The sequence below is a fragment of the Saimiri boliviensis genome, chromosome 17, assembly GCF_048565385.1.
Source record: "Saimiri boliviensis isolate mSaiBol1 chromosome 17, mSaiBol1.pri, whole genome shotgun sequence".
In the NCBI taxonomy this organism is placed as follows: Eukaryota; Metazoa; Chordata; class Mammalia; order Primates; family Cebidae; genus Saimiri; species Saimiri boliviensis.
The window spans coordinates 39,338,416-39,356,629 of record NC_133465.1 but is presented as its reverse complement, the minus strand read 5'-3'; the positions used below and the strand labels follow the sequence as shown (position 1 = coordinate 39,356,629).

The window sequence follows — 18,214 nt, the reverse complement described above, 5'->3', positions numbered from 1 at the left end:
CAGGGAAGGGGCCAGACTGAAACAAGATTGGTGGCAATTCTGCACAGAAAGGTAAACAATCAACCGTTTAAAGAGAACACCCACCATACATTTGATATCCAAAATATGCAAGAAACTCAATAGTAATAAAACAACTCACTTTAAAAATATCCAAAGAATCTCAATAGACATTTTTCAAAAGAAAGCATGTAAATAGCCAACAGGTATGTGAAAAAATGTTCAACATCATAATGATTAGTGAAATAAAGATTTAAACCACAATATCACCTTATCCCTGTTAGGATGGCTCTTACCAAAAAGACGAAGGATAACAAGTGTTATGAGGATATGGAAAAAGAGAACCCTTGTGGACTGTTGGTGAGAATGCAAATCAGTACAGTCATTAAGAAAAACATGGATGGTGGTTCCTAAAAAAACTAAAAATAGTGCTACCATATGACCCAGCAATCCCATTTCTGGGTATGTATCCAGAATATATGGAATCAGAGGTTGAAGAGATATCTGCATTCCCATGTTTACTGCAGCACTGTTCACAGTAGCTAAAATATGGAATCAACCTAAGTGTCCGTCAATGGATGAATGAATAAATAAATGTGCTATTCATACAAATAGAATCCCATCCGCCTTAAAATAGAAGGAAATGCTGTCATTTGCAACAACATGTATAAACCTAGAGGACATTACATTAATTGAAATAAGTCAGAAAAAGACAAATATCACATTATCTCACTTATATGTGGAATGTAATAAAGTTGAACTCAAAGAAACAGAAAGCAGAATGGTGGTTACTAGAGACTTAGGTGGTGGGAGATTGAGGAGATGGTGATGAAAGGATATACATTTCTTTCTTTCTTTTTTTTTTTTGAAATGGGGTCTTTCTCTGTTGCCCAGGCTGGAGTTCAGTGGTAGTATCATAGTTCACTAAAGCCACAGACTCTTGGGCTCAAGTGATCCTTCCACCTCAGCCTCCTGAGTAGCTGTGACAACAGGCACACACCACCAAAGGATATAAATTTCAATTAGACAACAGGAGTAAGTTCAAGAGATCTGCTGTATACCATGCTGACTATAGTGAATAACAATGTATTGTATACCTGAAAATTGCTCAAAGAGTATATTTTAGGTGCTCTTAAAAAATAAGAATGTGCGGAAATGCCTATGTATAATTAGCTTGATTTACCTATCTCTCAATATATATATAAATCAAAACACAATATTACATATGATAAATATATACAATTTTTATTCTTTTATTTATTTATTTTTGTTTATTTTGGTTTTTTTGAGATGGAGTCTCACTCTGTCACCCAGGCTGGAGTACAGTGGCCTGATTTTGGCTCACTGCAACCTCCACTTCCCAGTTCAAGCAATTCTCCTACCTCCACCTTCCGAGTAGCTGGGACTACAGGGTGTGCCCCCACACCCAGTTAATTCTTGTATTTTTAGTAGAAATGGGGTTTCACCATGTTGGCTAGGATGGTCTTGATCACTTGACCTTATGATTTGCCTGCCTCTGCCTCCCAAAGTGCTGGGATTATAAGCATGAGCCACTGTGCCCAGCTACAATTTTTATTTTTAAATTAAGAAAAATTTAAACAACTTGCGCATAAGAGCTGTGGAAGCAATGGAGAGGCAGACTCAGAGGAAGACACTGCAAGAGAGGTGGTTTGACCAGAGAGCACTGGGCATGGCAACAACAGGATACGGTCCAGATGAGGCAGACAGTGAAGCACATGGTGGGTGAAGAAAATGGACTTTGAAAGAGGACTGCCTGAACGGGAATCCCAGTGTCACAGAGTCCCACTCATGGAACTATCGGGAGCTATGTGAGTCAATTCTTGTAAAGTGCTAAGCATGGTAAAGGAGAAAGTAGGTGTGCTGTACCCGTTAGCTGCTAAATTATTCAGAATAGTTAGAATGTAGACCCATATCTCACTTCCGGGTTTCTGACTTATCTGTGGGGCACAGCAACAGGGAATAAAGGCACAGTGAACATGCAGAATTCAGCATCTTTCCTCAGCCTCTGGTCATCTGAGCACACTTGGTTTTAGTGAAGTTAGCCTGTAGGCAGCTCTAGAATCAAACAGAGGGAGGATTTGGAGATCCCAAGGTCCCCGTATAGGTTAACAGAAATGTATGTACTAGGTACAGGACAGAGGGCCCTCATCAGAACTGGGGCACAAACTGGGGGCTTGGTCCCAGACACAGATGAAATCTTATGGCTCAACCGAGGCATAAGACAACAGTAAGACAGCAGCAAGGGTCCCTTGGAGCAGAGCCTAATATATGGGGTGGAATTATAGGGCTTAAATCAGGGCTACCTCTTCTCAGGAGTAGCCCAGAGGACCATGGGCAGGCTGAGTATGCAGATAAAGATTATATAACTCCTAAGGTAAAGAAAAGCTGGGAGTCTAGGCTGGACTTAATCCATGTTGCATGGAGCTGCTTCACTGCCCTGTCCAGGCCTCACCTTTTTGGTGAACAAGCAGTCTGGTACCATGCCCTTTGGTGAAAGCAGGCACGGAGCAGGGGACTGACCCTGGGGAACGAAAGCCAAGCTGTCATTCAGCACAGCCCACGGTGCAAACCTCTAAGGTAAGCCTTGGAGCTTCCAATGCCCCAGCGGTAGGGTATCCGTCCTCTGGGCAGGGAGCTTCAATTCACACAGCAGGAGAGCCGTAACATAGCAGGAGACACACAGAAGGCTTTTAAATGTCTATTTTTTAAAGTGGTTCGCAAAGCAGGAGAGAAACTGTCAGAGATCCGCAATGCAGTGTGTAATCCGGAAAATCAGCGGAGAGGTGGAAGGAAGGAAGCAGAATACAGGGGACTGGAAGAAGAGACTTCAGGATTTGGGGAGAGTGAAGTAAAAGGTGGTAACAAGAGGCCGGGCGCGGTGGCTCAAGCCTGTAATCCCAGCACTTTGGGAGGCCGAGACGGGTGGATCACGAGGTCAAGAGATGGAGACCATCCTGGTCAACATGGTGAAACCCCATCTCCACTAAAAATACAAAAATTAGCTGGGCATGGTGGCGTGTACCTGCAGTCCCAGCTACTCGGGAGGCTGAGGCAGGAGAATTGCTTAAACCCAGGAGGTGGAGGTTGCAGTGAGCCAAGATCGTGCCACTGCACTCCAGCCTGGGTAACAAGAACGAAACTCCGTCTCAAAAAAAAAAAAAAGAAGTGGTAACAAGAAAAAAAGTCACATATCGGAAACCGCTCAAGTCTCAAGTCAACATTTACAGAACAATATTTTCCATTCTTCCGACTGCTGTACACATTTGACAAATTTTTACTTGTTCTTAACTCTAGCTCAAAGTTCACCACCTTTAGACAAAGTCATGTTTTAATAGACACAGTGTTTCCAATGGCATATTTGAAAATGTTATACAAAGAATTAGGACTCCGGATATTATAGCCACCCAACATTTTCTTGAGGATATTTATCTTTATATCTCCAGGACTTAGTAAAGCTCCTGGAAGACTTTAGATAATGCTCAATTAATGATCACTAAATGAATAGAGGACAAAAGAATGAAGAAGGAATGACAGAGGGAAGAAAGGAAGGAAAGAGGGAGAGAAGATGCTTTATGATTGCACCGGGTGCAGAGAGGGGATGCAGGAAGTGAGATTTATAAAGGTGTCTTAGCATATCATGCTGGTGATGTGGGCCAAGCTAAGCATTTCAGCTTTCAACCACTGGCAAGGTAGCATAATAAAAGGTTGTAAAGCAGAATGTTTCAAAGGGCTACCTCCAATGCTGTTCCCCCAGTGCCCTCTTCACTCTATGTTATAAATCTCATTTCTTCCTATTTTGAACTAATGTGCTCACATCCAGAGATTTGGCATATATGGACTCATCCAAAACAAAATGTTTCAAGTTCTCCAAGAAATAATCCTAAACCTCAACTTCTCCAAGAAATAATCCTAAAATAACCTCCCAGCTGCTTCTTTGTTACTCAGTACTTTATTCTTAACGTATCCTAAGCTCGTACCTATTTATTTGTCCCTTGGGAGGTGATAGTTTTCTTTAAGAGTTATGAGTGTACTTTTTAGTGCGAAACGTGGGTTCAAAGCCTAGCTCATCCACCCACAAGCTTTCTATCTTTAACTAAATTATTTAGTATCACTGAGCCTCAGTCTGTTCACCTCTATAGGCATGATAAATAATGCCATGTGATTTGGGTAAGAATTGAAGGCAACTGTAAAGTTTGAACATGAACTAAACAATCAATATCCACAGCTAGTAATTGTGCTGCCAATATTAGTTAAAAGTAATAACAATTATAAGTTTCTTCTTATGCCCTGGTGTACTCTCTGGGAGAAAGGACTGTCTTCTCTTTCTTTGGTTACTTCTTTTTCTCTCCCCTCCTACAACTGCACATCTGCCTTTTTCTTTCAGTGTTTTGCAATTCTCTGTGTGACTCAAAGCAGAGCTCAGGTTATACATGACAGCTGCCTCTTCTACTGTACCCTCGCACTGTGAATGTCACTGCCATCCACCCCATGCATGAGCCAGAACCCTGGTCGTCTTCTGCCTCACCATCCTCCCTCACCCCCACCATACACAGTTCATCAAGCTCTGTTAATCCACATCCTGAACGGCTCCTGATGCTGGCCATTGCTCCCCTTGTGTGCCATCACCTTCAACAGGTTACCTGCATCTCCAACCCAGACTGCCAGCAGAGCCTCCTGTCTGCCCTCCTGAGGCTGCTTGTGAGGAATAAGCCCCCCAACTGAAGAGACCCTCTATTGGCCAAGGGGACTCTGGAGTAACCTTGAAAACTGAGTTCTCAGCCATGACAGGATGGGAGGTCAGACATGCCTCAGTATACCTCTCCTCCGCTAATGGTGTTAAGCTTTCCTCCCATCGCTTCTCGGCCTTTTGGCTAAGATCAAGTGAAGCTTTCCTCCCAAGGGAAAAACAGAAACTAGCTCTTTGGAAAGACTCCACTTTTAATATCAACCAACCACTTGATGCTGCCCCGCCTTTTCTTGCCTAAGAGACCAATGACCATGCAATGGTTCTGGCCAGTCTACAGAAAATGTGCAGTAAAGGCTTTTGTGTCCTCTGCCTCACCTTTTGACATCAGAGGGCTGAAAACTCCACCCTTGGATCATGCTAATGCTACCATTTTTTGTATATGGGACCCATGAATGGGCAAGAAGCTCAACTGCACAGGACCACGTTTCTTCTTTCGTGAATATCCATGACTCCTCCTACAGCTTATTAAGTACGTATATTCAGCCACCCTGCTCAGCACACGTTCCTATTCCCTTTGCCTCTCCCTTGAAGGATCTGCTTCCACCTTTTGGCAGGAAGCTCTGCTTCCTAGCCTGTGGGAGTGGGCACCCTGCAGGCTGCAACACTTTATGAGAAATAACGGTATTTTCCCTATGAACTTTATCATTCTTCAGTTGATACTTGTCTCCCTCTCTGCTCCTCATTCCTGCTCAATTCTCCACTCTGTAGCCAGAGGGGTTTTCCAAAAGCACAACTATGATAATGTGAAACCCCCAAGCTAAGGCGCTCTCCTGGTTTCCCATTGCTCTTAGCATATACATGCAACTTGTTAAACATGGTTATTTAATTGTCATGCTTATTATCTGTGCTGGAGCCACACTGACTTTATATCCGGCCTCATCTTTGCATAGGCTGTTGTTACTCCCTCCAATAAGCTCTCCAAATAAATAAGCCTTGCACAATACTGCTTGAAAAACAAAGTTAATTCCCGAACCCTGGACTAGGAAGGTCTCTTTTTAGTTTAGGATATTGTATGTCACTGATATAAAGCACTGTGTGGAGACAAGTCTGAGAGAAAAAGGCGAGGCTGGCAGAATACAAGAGAAAGTGACGGATGGAGGGACTGGGTGCCTAAAAGCACTTCATTTCACTTTTTAAATGTGCCCTGTCAAAATGAAGGGAGCAGACCCAGTAAGGCTTAAGTCAGTGGATGCACAATAAAGTAGAATATTTATCTTCACTCTGGAGCTGTAGATCATTAGCATTAGAAAACACCACCAAGTCTGTCTCCTAACTTGCCTGGGGCCTTGGAACAGGGAGGATCCTGATTTAATGAGCAAGTTACACCATCTGTCAACAGGACTGCTGAGAGGTAATTCAGCCAACAGCAGCTCCCAGAATCTAAGGAGCAAAACACTTGGGTGCTATTTGTGTAAGACATGGCCCCTAGCTTCACAGTCAAGGAATCCTATGCACCCTAACTACTCAAGCTGGGAGTGATGAGTGGTATCTGTGTGTCTTGCTCACAGTCCAGCCAGCTTCATCTTTTTTGTGTGGGTGCTTGATGAGCTTTGCAGAAGGGAGGCATCCAGCTAGAAATAGGGTCTTGGAGAGTTCCCTCTGTCTCCCTTCCTAAGCCTAATAATTTCTGGCAAGAGGCTACAAGGGGTATTAACATAAACGATATCATTGGCCAGAGTATTCACACTGTGATGGATGGAGGGAAGGAGATGATGGGAGAGTATAATTCATATATATTCCTTGTGAGATATGATTTTGGAATGGAAATAATCTAAGAGAATAAATTTTGCACCTAGGTAAGTGAAAGCAACATAGGGTTGCTTTGTAAAATACCTGGGCTGTAAAATAATGTGAACTTTTACCAAATGAACTGGTAATTAATATAAAAATGAAGGGTTTTTTTCCCTATAAAAAATTAGTCAACTTAGAAATCTATATAAATTCTTCATCTGTATTTCTATAGCTCATTTTATAATATCTATTAAATGTTGCAGTTTACTTATGTGGGGATTTTTATTTTTTCCACACACATGTGTGAAAAAATAGGCAGAGTGGCAAAAGTATATAGACACAAAAGTCAAGTAACCTGAAATTCAAATCCCAGCTGTCTTACCTAGCAGTGAAAATTTAGTCATATTTCCTAAGCCTCAGTTTTCTTATCTGCAAAATGGGGAGAACAACTATCCATTTCTCCTGGGTTTGATGTAACAATTAAATGAAATAAATCATACAAAATATTACTATTATCTGTAACACATAGGAAGCACTCAATAAATGTTGACTATGGTTAGATATATATTCAAGTGAAAATATTCATTTCAATATAACGCTTTTATGCATAAAATGTTGTGAAATCAACTCCCATTTTTCAAAACCCATTGCTTAAACAATATAAATTTTGGGTAGGATTTGATATGAAGAGACAACTGAAAATCAGTTAAATATAAGCCTGGTATCTATGGACTTCTTGACTGTCAGCTTTGAGCTTACTCTCTTATTCTCTTTTGAAGCCATAATATCTTTCACAGTTCTTGGCACTCAGCTCCAGTAAATATTTATTTAATAAATGGAACATTTGTTGGATAAATCATGGGGAGAATAAAGTGGGTGAACAATCAGAACAATCAGAAGCAATTTTACTTAGCTTGTTCACCCAACCTAGCTTTAAGGATTCTATTAGAATGCTCTCAAAAGGTAGAGAGCACTGGATGTGGGAAATATGAATAATTTTTCTAGCTTTCCTTCACGGCAGCTGTGCTGGGTATTTGTCATGCTCTCTGGACTCTCATTACATTCTGAATACCTGTCCTATGTGCATTGCTTTCCTATTGCTGCTTTAACAGATTACTACGCATTTCGTAGCTTAAAACAACACAAATGTATTCTCTTACAGTTCTGGAGCTCAGAAATCTGAAATGAATCTTAATGGGCTAAAATCAAGGTGTTGGCAGGCATGCGTTCTTTCTTGTGGCTCCAGGGAAGAATTAATTTCCTTGCGTTTTCCAGCTACTGGGGACCTTTTACCTTGCTCATAACCCCTTTCCTTCATCTTCAAAGCGTATAAATCCAACCTCAGCTTCTGTTCACATATCTTCTTTTCCTGACTCTGATCATCCTGCCTCTTTCTGATGACATTTGGCTCACCCAGATAATCTAGGATAATCTCCCAATCTCAAGATTTTTAATCATGAATGCTAAATCCCTTTTACCATGTAAAATTAACATATTCACAGGTTCCTGGGATTAGAATTAGGACATGAACAACTTTGGGAGGCTATTCTTCAGGTAACCCACTATGTTTGAAGTATTTCCTGCCTTTGGTATCCAGTCCCACCAGGTAGATTCATATACTTTACTTTTGACAGGATGCAGGCATGCGACTGAACTTGGTCATTCGGATGCCTGAGACTATGGTTCTAAAGTGAGCAGCATCAGGGAGCAGGTTTCATACAGAATACATCTTCCGATGAGGCTGGTAGCAGCAGTGTCCAGCTTTCCGGAAACCAATGGTGTACAGAGCTCAGTCCACACCAGTGATGAGATTTGGCTGTTTCTACACAGCAGTGACAGCGGTCTTTTTCAGAGCGATGCCACAATATATCCTTGCAAGTACAGTTTCCAATTCCTATTTTTTGGCCTACCCTCAGACACTCTGTGAGGACCTCAGGTGCTTTAACAAAATTTCTTTTCTGCTTATACTAGTCCTAAAGGTTTTATTGTTTATAACTAAGGAACCCACTGGACATAGTCTCCTGTGCTACGTTGTAAGAAGGGCCTGCAGGGAGGCTGATGGAGTGCTCCTAGAAAATTGGAACAGCAAACAATAGTTTGGGGCACCATTTAGATGCCCACACTTAGTAAAAAGGCCCTGAAGAAACAGAATGCAGTCATTCAAAGCATGAGTAGGTAAATGGTGCTGCCCTTTATGACACCCGGTGTAGGGGGAGGAGAGAAAGCGAATTTCCTATGGAGCACTGTTCTGAGACTCCAGTCATCATCCCTTCTCAATATGACAGAACAATTCAGATAGAATTCTGTTTGTGAAGGAATAGTAAGAGAGATTTTGATGACTGACTCTGGTCAGCATGGATGCACCCCTCAGTAATTTTCGAAGCACTTTACAGCCATTAGTTGTTTATATTGAATTGAATAGACTTGGATCTCCATTAGTTTAGAAAGCAAAATTATATCTGGCTTAAAATTGCTTTTTGCCTCTTGCTACACTCGCCTCTGCATTATCTAGAACTTGCTCACACATGACTCTTACTTTATCCATCTGTAAGACAAGATGTTTTTTTTTTTTTTTTTCCAAAAAAAAATAATGTATTTCAGTCCCTCTCCATTCCATGTCTTCTGCTTGCAGTTTGGAGAGCTTGGTTCAAATCCTAACTCTAGTAAGTTAGTAGCTGGGTGACTTGAACTAGTTACTTAACCTCTCTGAGCTTCCTTCTACAAAATGTTATTATACTTCCAAACAGACTTGTAGTGAAGACTAAGTATGTGGTATGGTGGCCGAGTTCATACTCTGGATTCAGACAGGTCCACGTTCAAATCTTAGCTTGTATCTTAACAGCTGTGTGCTCCTTGGTTTTACCTGGGTACCTGTCTCCTCTCAATAGAACCAGAGATGGATAAGAACTCCCTCACAGGGTTCGAGATAAAATGAGATAATAAATGGAGAGCACTTTGCACAGTGCCTGTGAAGTTCTAATATTATGAACAGTTAAGTGGCTGTTGGGAGTGGGTGTTTGGAGTGAATTAAGGAATTATCAAATGAAAGAATAAAATCAACTTCATGTTTTCACACACCCCCACCACTGCCTTCCCTCAACACAGTCTCTAGTGATTTGAAATCCTTTCTAAGTAATTGTGTAAAAGTTGTTACTACTAACACAGATCAGATCCATGGTTACCCGCGCAAGGATTACAGAGGGACTAACTACAAAGAAACATACAGAAATTTGGGGAGTTATGGAAATGTTCTATGTCTTAGTTGTGGTGGTGGTTACAGGACTATATTTTTCACTCCAAACTCATCAAACCATACACATCAAACCATACAGTTAAAATGAGTGCATTTTACATTTATTGCACTTCAATACAAGTTTATTTTAATTAATGTATTGTGCATACTCTAGAGCAAGGGCTAGCAAACATTTTTTTGAAAAGGGCCAGATAGAAAGTAATTTGAGCTTTGCCTGCCATCGGCTCTGTTGCAGCGACTCAACTCTTGCCACTGTAGTGTGAAAGTAGCCATCAAAAATAGATATTAGACAGTATATAAATGAATGGGTGTGGTTGTGTTTCAATCAAACATGATTCATGAACCAAAATTTGTTTTCATATAATTTTCATATGTCATGAAATATATTATTTCTTCTTTTGATTTTTTTCTCCAACTATCTGAAAATATAACAGCCATTCTTAGCCCGTGGGCCTTACAAAGACAGGCAATAGGCTGGATTTGGTTGGTGAGCCACTGTTTGTCAGCCCCTGCTCTAGAGTTCCAAAAGGCTTTGTCAGGCAGCATTATGAAATCTGCTTTAGGGACTTAGAGCAAATGCCATGTCTAAGAGGACTGGGAGTCCAGCTCCTGTGAGTCCTGCAGGGCCCTTGCCAGAACCCATTCCCTCTGTGGCCAGCCTAAGCTGCTGCTTCTTGACTTCAATTTTGCCATCTGTGCAGTGAGGACAACAATCATCTCTCAAAGCCTGGTAAAGCTTATTCAGCTTGTTATTTGAGAGAAAATATTCTATCCAAGTGTAGAAGCCGATCATGGCCTGGGTTATGAGTCTGGCCTGTCTCAATCATCAGGGGGAAAGGTTTGATTTTTCAGGCTGTCATTCCTAAAATTGCCTGTTCTCCAGGTGATGTTCTTATTTCTGAATACGGTCTGACCTTCATTCCCCAAAAAGAAGGGTTATTTTTTCAAAGAGCTGGCAGAAGAAAAGTACTCAGAAAGCTTGCTCCTTCCCTGCCAAACTGCCATCCCAGCACAAGCCATGCCTTAGGGGAGGGTGGCTTTCCACCAGAATGTTTGCCTGGATGGGGCCAGGGGGATTCTAAGCTCCTCTGAGAGCAAAGGGAGCTTTATAAATGCAAACCAGCACAAACTGAGCTTTCTTGTTTATGGTTTCTGACAGTAGAAGGTACTTAAAGCATCACTTTGGAGTAGTAAAATGGCCAAGGTATCCACAGAAGTCAGGATAGTTCTGAGGTTCCTAAAGCTTCAAAGCTTTCAAAAATTGACTATTACATGTAAAATTCAATCAATCCCTTATTGAAAAAAATAATTATCCAGGCACCCAGTTTATTCTCCTACCTGTTGGAAGCATTTGATTCAATTGTTTCTCACAAATGTGTTTCTGGAAAGAGCCAGAGAATAAATGTTTTAGGCTTTGCAGGCAGTATGGTTTCTGTAGCAACTACTCAACGCCAGTGTTGTGGTATAAAAGAAGCCCTAGACAATACATCAATAATGAGCACGACCGTGTCTCAGTACAACTTTGTTTTCTAAGTTGTAAACAAACAAATTGTGGGCTGGATTTAGTCCACAAGCTGTTGTTTGCTGAGCTCTGGTTTAAGTTGTATCATGTCTAGAAGGGACTAGGTGGGTTAGGAAAGAGAAAAAAAAACATAAATTAGCAGAGACTACTGGTGAGAATGTGGAAAAACTTATCATTACAGATGAGAGAGTAAAACCCAACCAATGAGCATGTTGTATTAGGAGTGGGGTGAGGATACACTAGATGAATCCTGGCCATGGTGAATTTTCCTGATGCAGATAGAAAGGCAGCCAGTGGATGAGCAGCATCAGGGACAGGAAGAGCCAGTGGCGCTTTGGGAGATACTGCTTTTGTGCCGGCTGGACTGCTCATAACAGCGTTCACAAAGGAGCCTCTGGTTGAACATGTGAGAACCTATGAGTGAGTCAGGTAGGATTCAGGTGGGTCAAAACAAGGCAAAAACCACAGCATAAGCAAAAGCACGGGTAACTGTGTGCAAAGTGTCTTCACAGACTCCTGAGTTGGCAAATTAGAGCAAAGTTGGAAAGGTCAGTCTATGGCACATCATGGAAGACTTTTAAACATCACGTTCAAGTATGAACTCTTTATTTTTATTTATTTATTTTTTTTGAGACGGAGTTTCGCTCTTGTTACCCAGGCTGGAGTGCAATGGTGCGATCTCGGCTCACCGCAACCTCCGCCTCCTGGGTTCAGGCAATTCTCCTGCCTCAGCCTCCTGAGTAGCTGGGATTACAGACACATGCCACCATGCCCAGCTAATGTTTTGTATTTTTAGTAGAGACGGGGTTTCACCATGTTGACCAGGATGGTCTCGATCTCTTGACCTCGTGATCCACCCGCCTCGGCCTCCCAAAGTGCTGGGATTACAGGCTTGAGCCACGGCGCCCGGCCCATGAACTCTTTATTTTTAAGAGTTAGTGGCAGGTACTGAAGGTTTCTGAGCTTCTAGTACCATATCCCCTACAAAGCAACGAACTCAAATAGTCCTCCTCCTTTACAGAGACACTATGGTTGGCTGCATCTCACATCTTATGAACGTGATACTACTACCAGATCACATTTATTAAGCCATTATTATCCACCTGATAATACTGTACTAAATGCTTTACTTTCACATGTCATTTAATAATGCTTATAAAAAAATCACTGATGGGATTATTTTTATCTCCATTTTACAGATTAGAAAACTGAGATACATAAGAAATTAACTTACCCAAAGCCAACCAGCCTGTAAGAGGCAGAATATGGGTTTAAATGCAGCTCTTAACCATTCTCAACTCAAATTATATGGCTTCTCATTGAATTTAAACATATTTCTGCATTTTCATAGTTAAATAAAACACTTTTGACATCACTTCTAAACTGCTTCTCCAGTGTTTCCTCTCTTCAAAAATCCCCAATACTATAATTACATTTGTCATCTTTTTATCTTCCTATGAATCATTTTCTAAGATCACTAGATTAATAATAAAATATTTGTAAATTTAAATTTTGTTCAAATTTCATGCAATCCCAGTGCACTGATTTAGTACGAAATCTTGATTTTCATCAATTGCATATCTATCCATGTATTTAATTAGTTTCACATTATTTAGTCTACATTTTAGGAGGATGTTACTTTAATGAACACAAGCCATATAGTTATGTCACATGAATTTTTGGCCAAACACAATAGTGTGATATAATTTTAAATAAGTAAAAAATGCTTATGTAGGTAAAAGCTTAAAAAGATACAAACCAGAATATTAATAATAGTTGTATTACAGTTATATGTGATTGTAAGTGATGTTTTTTCTTTTTTACAAATTATTTTATATTAGTGTTAACATTTTAAAATATAATCATGTGAAAAATGTTCTTTTTTAAAAAAGAAAGTTTATAAAATAATCCATTGGGAACTAATCAGCAACTAATGAAATAATCCCCAAATGCAAAAGTGATGATGTTCCATAAAGGTTCCATGTACTTAAAGCTATTGGATCTCACTAAGTCACTGGGACCTAAAATCAGGCTAGCTGCAGTGGGTCTATACTCAGCTTCTCTAAGTACAATCAATTTAAGAGAAACAGGAGAAGGGGTTTAGTGGATTAGTCACAGCAGGCCATTAATCTCTGCATTCTCAGTTGTAATCCAGCCTCTACCAACGAGATTGGAGGAAAAAAATCCCACAAAAAACCAAACACTGGGAAAAGCTCTAAAGCAGGCTCCCTAGAGACAGACATACTCAGGTCACAGTTTGCTTGTCTTTACTTAACATCAGTACAGTATTTATCATCTGTCCTATTTCTTGTTGGTTTTCCTTTTATGTCTTTTGCTGAAATTCTCAGATCAGATATATTTGAAAAGGAACCATGCCTCAATCCCAGGAATAGCTCAGCATTTAATTATCATTTTTAAAAATCCTTCTTTCAAGTGAATATGAAACATAAATCAAAGCTATGTTTTCACATTGTGAATAGGTTGAAAAAACATGGTTAAGGTTACCATAAGCACAAATTAATGCTTGGGGAAGCAGGTAAGAGTGAACAATGAAAAGGAAATAGAGTAGCCAAATTCCAATAAAAATGAGTGACAGTTTCAAAAATTGTAGGGTAAATAGTACATCTTTTATCAAAAATGGATTAGACTATAACAATATCTCACTTCTTTACTGCTCTTACAAATGACCTAGAATTTACCAATGCATTGTGGGAAAAATAATAAGCAAATTCCTGAGCTAGGGTTCTATTTATGCCACTACTGTCAAAGCTGAATATTTACTGGATTATATAAGACCATATGCCTACATTAGAGGTTTTAATAAATTTAAAATGCAGTTGTACAATAAAAATATGTGGCATTAATTTCTTAATTTTAAAAAAAATTATTAAAGAAACATATGGGTCAGACCAAGTAAACTGTCTCTGAAGACGAGTCTATGAAAAGGCATGATTGTCTTCCTTCTTATTACCTTTAAAATATTACCCAAACATCCCAGTTTCCCCTAGTGAATCAGATTCAACCAACCTTAACTGATTATGTGCTATGTGCAGACATTGTGCTAAACACTTTCACATGCATTGGCTCATTTAATCCCCATATTTTACAAGATATTGCCAAATTCCTTCCTAATTTTGCTCAACGTGTCTTTTATTCTTTCAGCTTCAGCCATAACAAAAGCAAAAGCCACCATTTATCAAGTGCCCTGTATGTGCCAAGCACCAGGCTCCATTTTTATTTCAAGCCCCCTTAACTCCAAAGATAGGTGTTATTGCCTCCAATTTACAGATAAGAATACTGACACTTAGAGATGTTAAATAACTTCCTAAAGTCACACAATAAGAAACAGCAGAGTTGAGGTTAAATAGTAAGGCAATGTACAATGTTTTTGATGAATGCTCTTCAATAAATCTGCAGCAGTCAATGATAACTCCTAGGCTCTTCCCCGGCGTTGCACTGGACGGTTACAAGGTAATCATTCCACAAATATTATTTAGGTTACTTTTCTCATAATGCCTTATCTTATGATTGCCCATCTAGAAAGTCATTTGCCACTTTTCTGTTTATTCACAGTCGTGAAAGATCTTCCTATATTACTATCTCGCTGCCTCAATATTTCAAAAACTGGGGAAGTTTAGCATCAACAGTAAATTTGGACAATTTGCTGTAAAAGTCTCTTCATAGACTAAAATTCCCAAGTTGGAAAAGGATCTAGAAACTACTTAGTCAAATATGCCTGTTTAACTGTTTAAAGGGAGAAAACTGGCCCCAGAATAGTACAATTAATTTCTCCATGGCACAGAGCTAGTAGTGGCAAAATTAACACTAAACACGACATGTCCTAATTTTCACCCTAATAATCTCTTTAGCAAATCACCTAATTCTGTCATCCCTATAATTTATAAAAATGTGCTCCAGGAACAATGCTTAAGAAGGCTTAAAATTCTAGACCTAGAAAAAGTATTTGTTTATTCTTAACCACAGTTTCCTCTCTCTGATCTAACTTGCTATGCAAAATAACATCTTGAATTCCATGGCTATTTAGGTTTGTTTAATAGATTTTGAGGTAAACCATAGCTGAAAGGATTTTTGAAAGACTAGTCACTATTCTACATACTTACTTACTCTCTCGAGGAATTCAAGCACATTACTAACACCTCATAAACAGGTTATACATTACTTTCAGATATAATATGGTAAAACGATAAGGAACTTCATACTGTTTGACCCAATCATCACAATATTGAGATTATTTTTTTGTTGTTGTTTTTGTTTTGTTTTGTTTTGTTTTTTGAGACAGAGTTTCGCTCTTGTTACCCAGGCTGAAGTGCAATGGCGCGATCTTGGCTCACCGCAACCTCCGCCTCCTGGGTTCAGGCAATTCTCCTGCCTCAGCCTCCTGAGTAGCTGGAATTACAGGCATGTGCCACCATGCCCAGCTAATTTTTTTGTATTTTTAGTAGAGACAGGGTTTCACCATGTTGACGAGGATGGTCTCGATCTCTCGACCTCGTGATCCACCCGCCTTGGCCTCCCAAAGTGCTGGGATTACAGGCTTGAGCCACCGTGCCCGGCCGAGATTATTTTTAAAAAATAATTTAATAGGGCTGGGTGCAGTGGCTCACACCTGTAATCCCAGCACTTTTGGAGGCTGAGGCAGGCAGATCACAAGGTCAAGAGATTGAGACCATCCTGACCAACTTGGTGAAACCCCTCTCTACTAAAAATACAAAAATTAGCTGGGCATGGTGGCATGTGCCTGTAGTCCCAGCTACTTGGGAGGCTGAGGCAGGAGAATCACTTGAACCTAGGAGGTGGAGATTGCAGTGAGCTGAGATCTTGCCACTGCCCTCCACTCTGGTGACAGAGTGAGACTATGTCCCCCCCTGCCAAAAACAATTTAATAAATAACTACTTGTATAATGCCAAAAAATTTCATAAACTAGAAACAACATAGATGCTTAAAAACAAGGGAAAAGTTAAATATAAGAAAAAAATATTAAAGTGGCAGATACTAGCTAATTGTTCACAAACCATTTTCCCTTTGCTCCTGGCTACAAGTCTAGTCGACAACTCTCTGACTACTTTAAAAGAAGATGTGACTCGCCGGGCACTTTGGCTCACACCTGAAATCCCAGCACTTTGGGAGGCTGAGTCTGGAGGATCACTTGAGGTTGAGAGTCTGAGACCAGCCTGACCAACATGGTGAAACTCCGTGGTAAAAAAAAATAAATGAAAATAAGCTGTGTCCATGTCACTGACCAGAAAGGATGCACACAGCTTTCCTTCTTGGCCCACGACAACCCCTCCCATGGTCTTCCTCTACACTTTTTTCCCCATCTGGTGATGTTGATGTCTAGGAAAACTTTGGAAACCATAGGAGGTAGCAGAGCCCCCATCAGCCTGAGACTCTCAAGTCACTATTAAATATAGAATTTTTTTTACCTTTTTCTTTCCTTCACCAAGCACCTACACACCCACACACATTCATTGACATCTGTTGGACAGTTAATGCCAATGAGAAATAAGCCTCCATTGTGTTATGTCACTGAGATTGTGGGGTGTATGTGTCAGAGTCCAGAATATCCTGAACTGACACAACTAGGAAGCAACATGGGGAAATACTTAAGATATAAAGTGTCTTTTTAAAGTACAAATTGAAAAAGTTATCATTTCAAAATTTAGTAAACAAAAATTTGGTCTGTGGGGAATAATATTTTCCCTAAATTTTCTTTCATAATATTGTATCACATTTGGCATTAAAATACACTCAGTGATTCCCTGCTTCACTTGTTTGTGACACTAAAACATTTTGCATATAACATCCCTGTCTTGCAAGGAGCACTGATCAAGGGAGAACATCTCACTTGAATACATGATGGCCTAAACAACCAATGCATAAACACAACTCTCATTTATTAAGTTGTTCAACTTGCCTTACTTTGGATGTGGCACATTATATACTTTTACCTTGCTTAGTTGAGCTCTAATTTCAGCAGTTCTGAAAGCAGATTAAAAAAAAAAAAAAAAGCCTGCACTTACATACTTAAAATTGCTTGGCTCTCATTCAGCCAATCAAACTCAGTGCTAAAACAAACTAAAAGGCCACAAAGAACTTCACCACAGCGGAAAAACAGGAATACAACTTGTTACAGAAATAAAACATAATAACTTCACTACTTTATATTCCACTCTACAGGGGTTCGAGTCACTGTAACTTAGAGCCAGTATCATTACAGTACATTACAAGACTTAGACATCAAGTGACATATTTGTATTCACACCCAGGTCATACAATGGAAACTTGATACCCACAGATGTCTCACTCTAAAATCCCCAAACATCCACTGAGAGATTAACAATAGGGCCCTTTTTTTATCTTTAACCCCCTTTCATTTTATTTCTGTAATTAAAATAATAAGCAAACAACAAAAAATTGTCCAATTGACCATTTCCTCACAGTTGTAAATATTAACCAGGTAATTACAGCTGAATTTACTGCCAAGGACAGCAAATCCACTCTGTTTTTTCAATTTCTAACTCTTCTCTGGTAAGAACCAGTCGGCTACAGCACAATTCTGTTACAAAAGGCCAGAGGGGAAGTAAGACTGAAAACACCATAGAGACCATAGTAATTTCCTGTATTGCTCTGCATCCAGACTAAAAAGTGGGGTAGGCTATTCTCCCTAAAGCACTCTAGTTCAACACTAACTAGGGACCAGTGAGCATTCTAAAGTGTTTTCTCCCAAGCTGGAACTTGGTAAGAAATATCACACATGTCCTAAGCAATCTCCTCAAGTGGGAACAGAGATGATATGCAGGAAAGAACGACAATGTATCCACCCATCTTTCATTGTCCTAGTTCAAGCCTTTGGCATGGTGTCATAAACACAAAAGAGCCAAAATACATTGTAAACAACTATTAGTGCCCCAAATAAGGATG

General features: G+C 39.9%; 1 protein-coding gene across 2 annotated transcripts in view; it reads right to left on the bottom strand.

Moving 5' to 3' along the window:
- CA10 (carbonic anhydrase 10) overlaps nucleotides 1-18,214 on the bottom strand; it is a 538,401-nt gene that overhangs the window by 506,394 nt on the left and 13,793 nt on the right. Inside the window, exon 1 of one of the 2 annotated variants that reach the window (XM_074388566.1) lies at nucleotides 4,544-4,854. The exons of the other annotated variant lie outside the window; for it this stretch is intronic. Within the exon in view, the coding sequence (XP_074244667.1) occupies nucleotides 4,544-4,622 (79 nt within the window). The 5' untranslated portion in view covers nucleotides 4,623-4,854. Of the gene's footprint in view, nucleotides 1-4,543; nucleotides 4,855-18,214 lie in introns of those variants that run through there. 2 annotated transcript variants of the gene reach the window in all.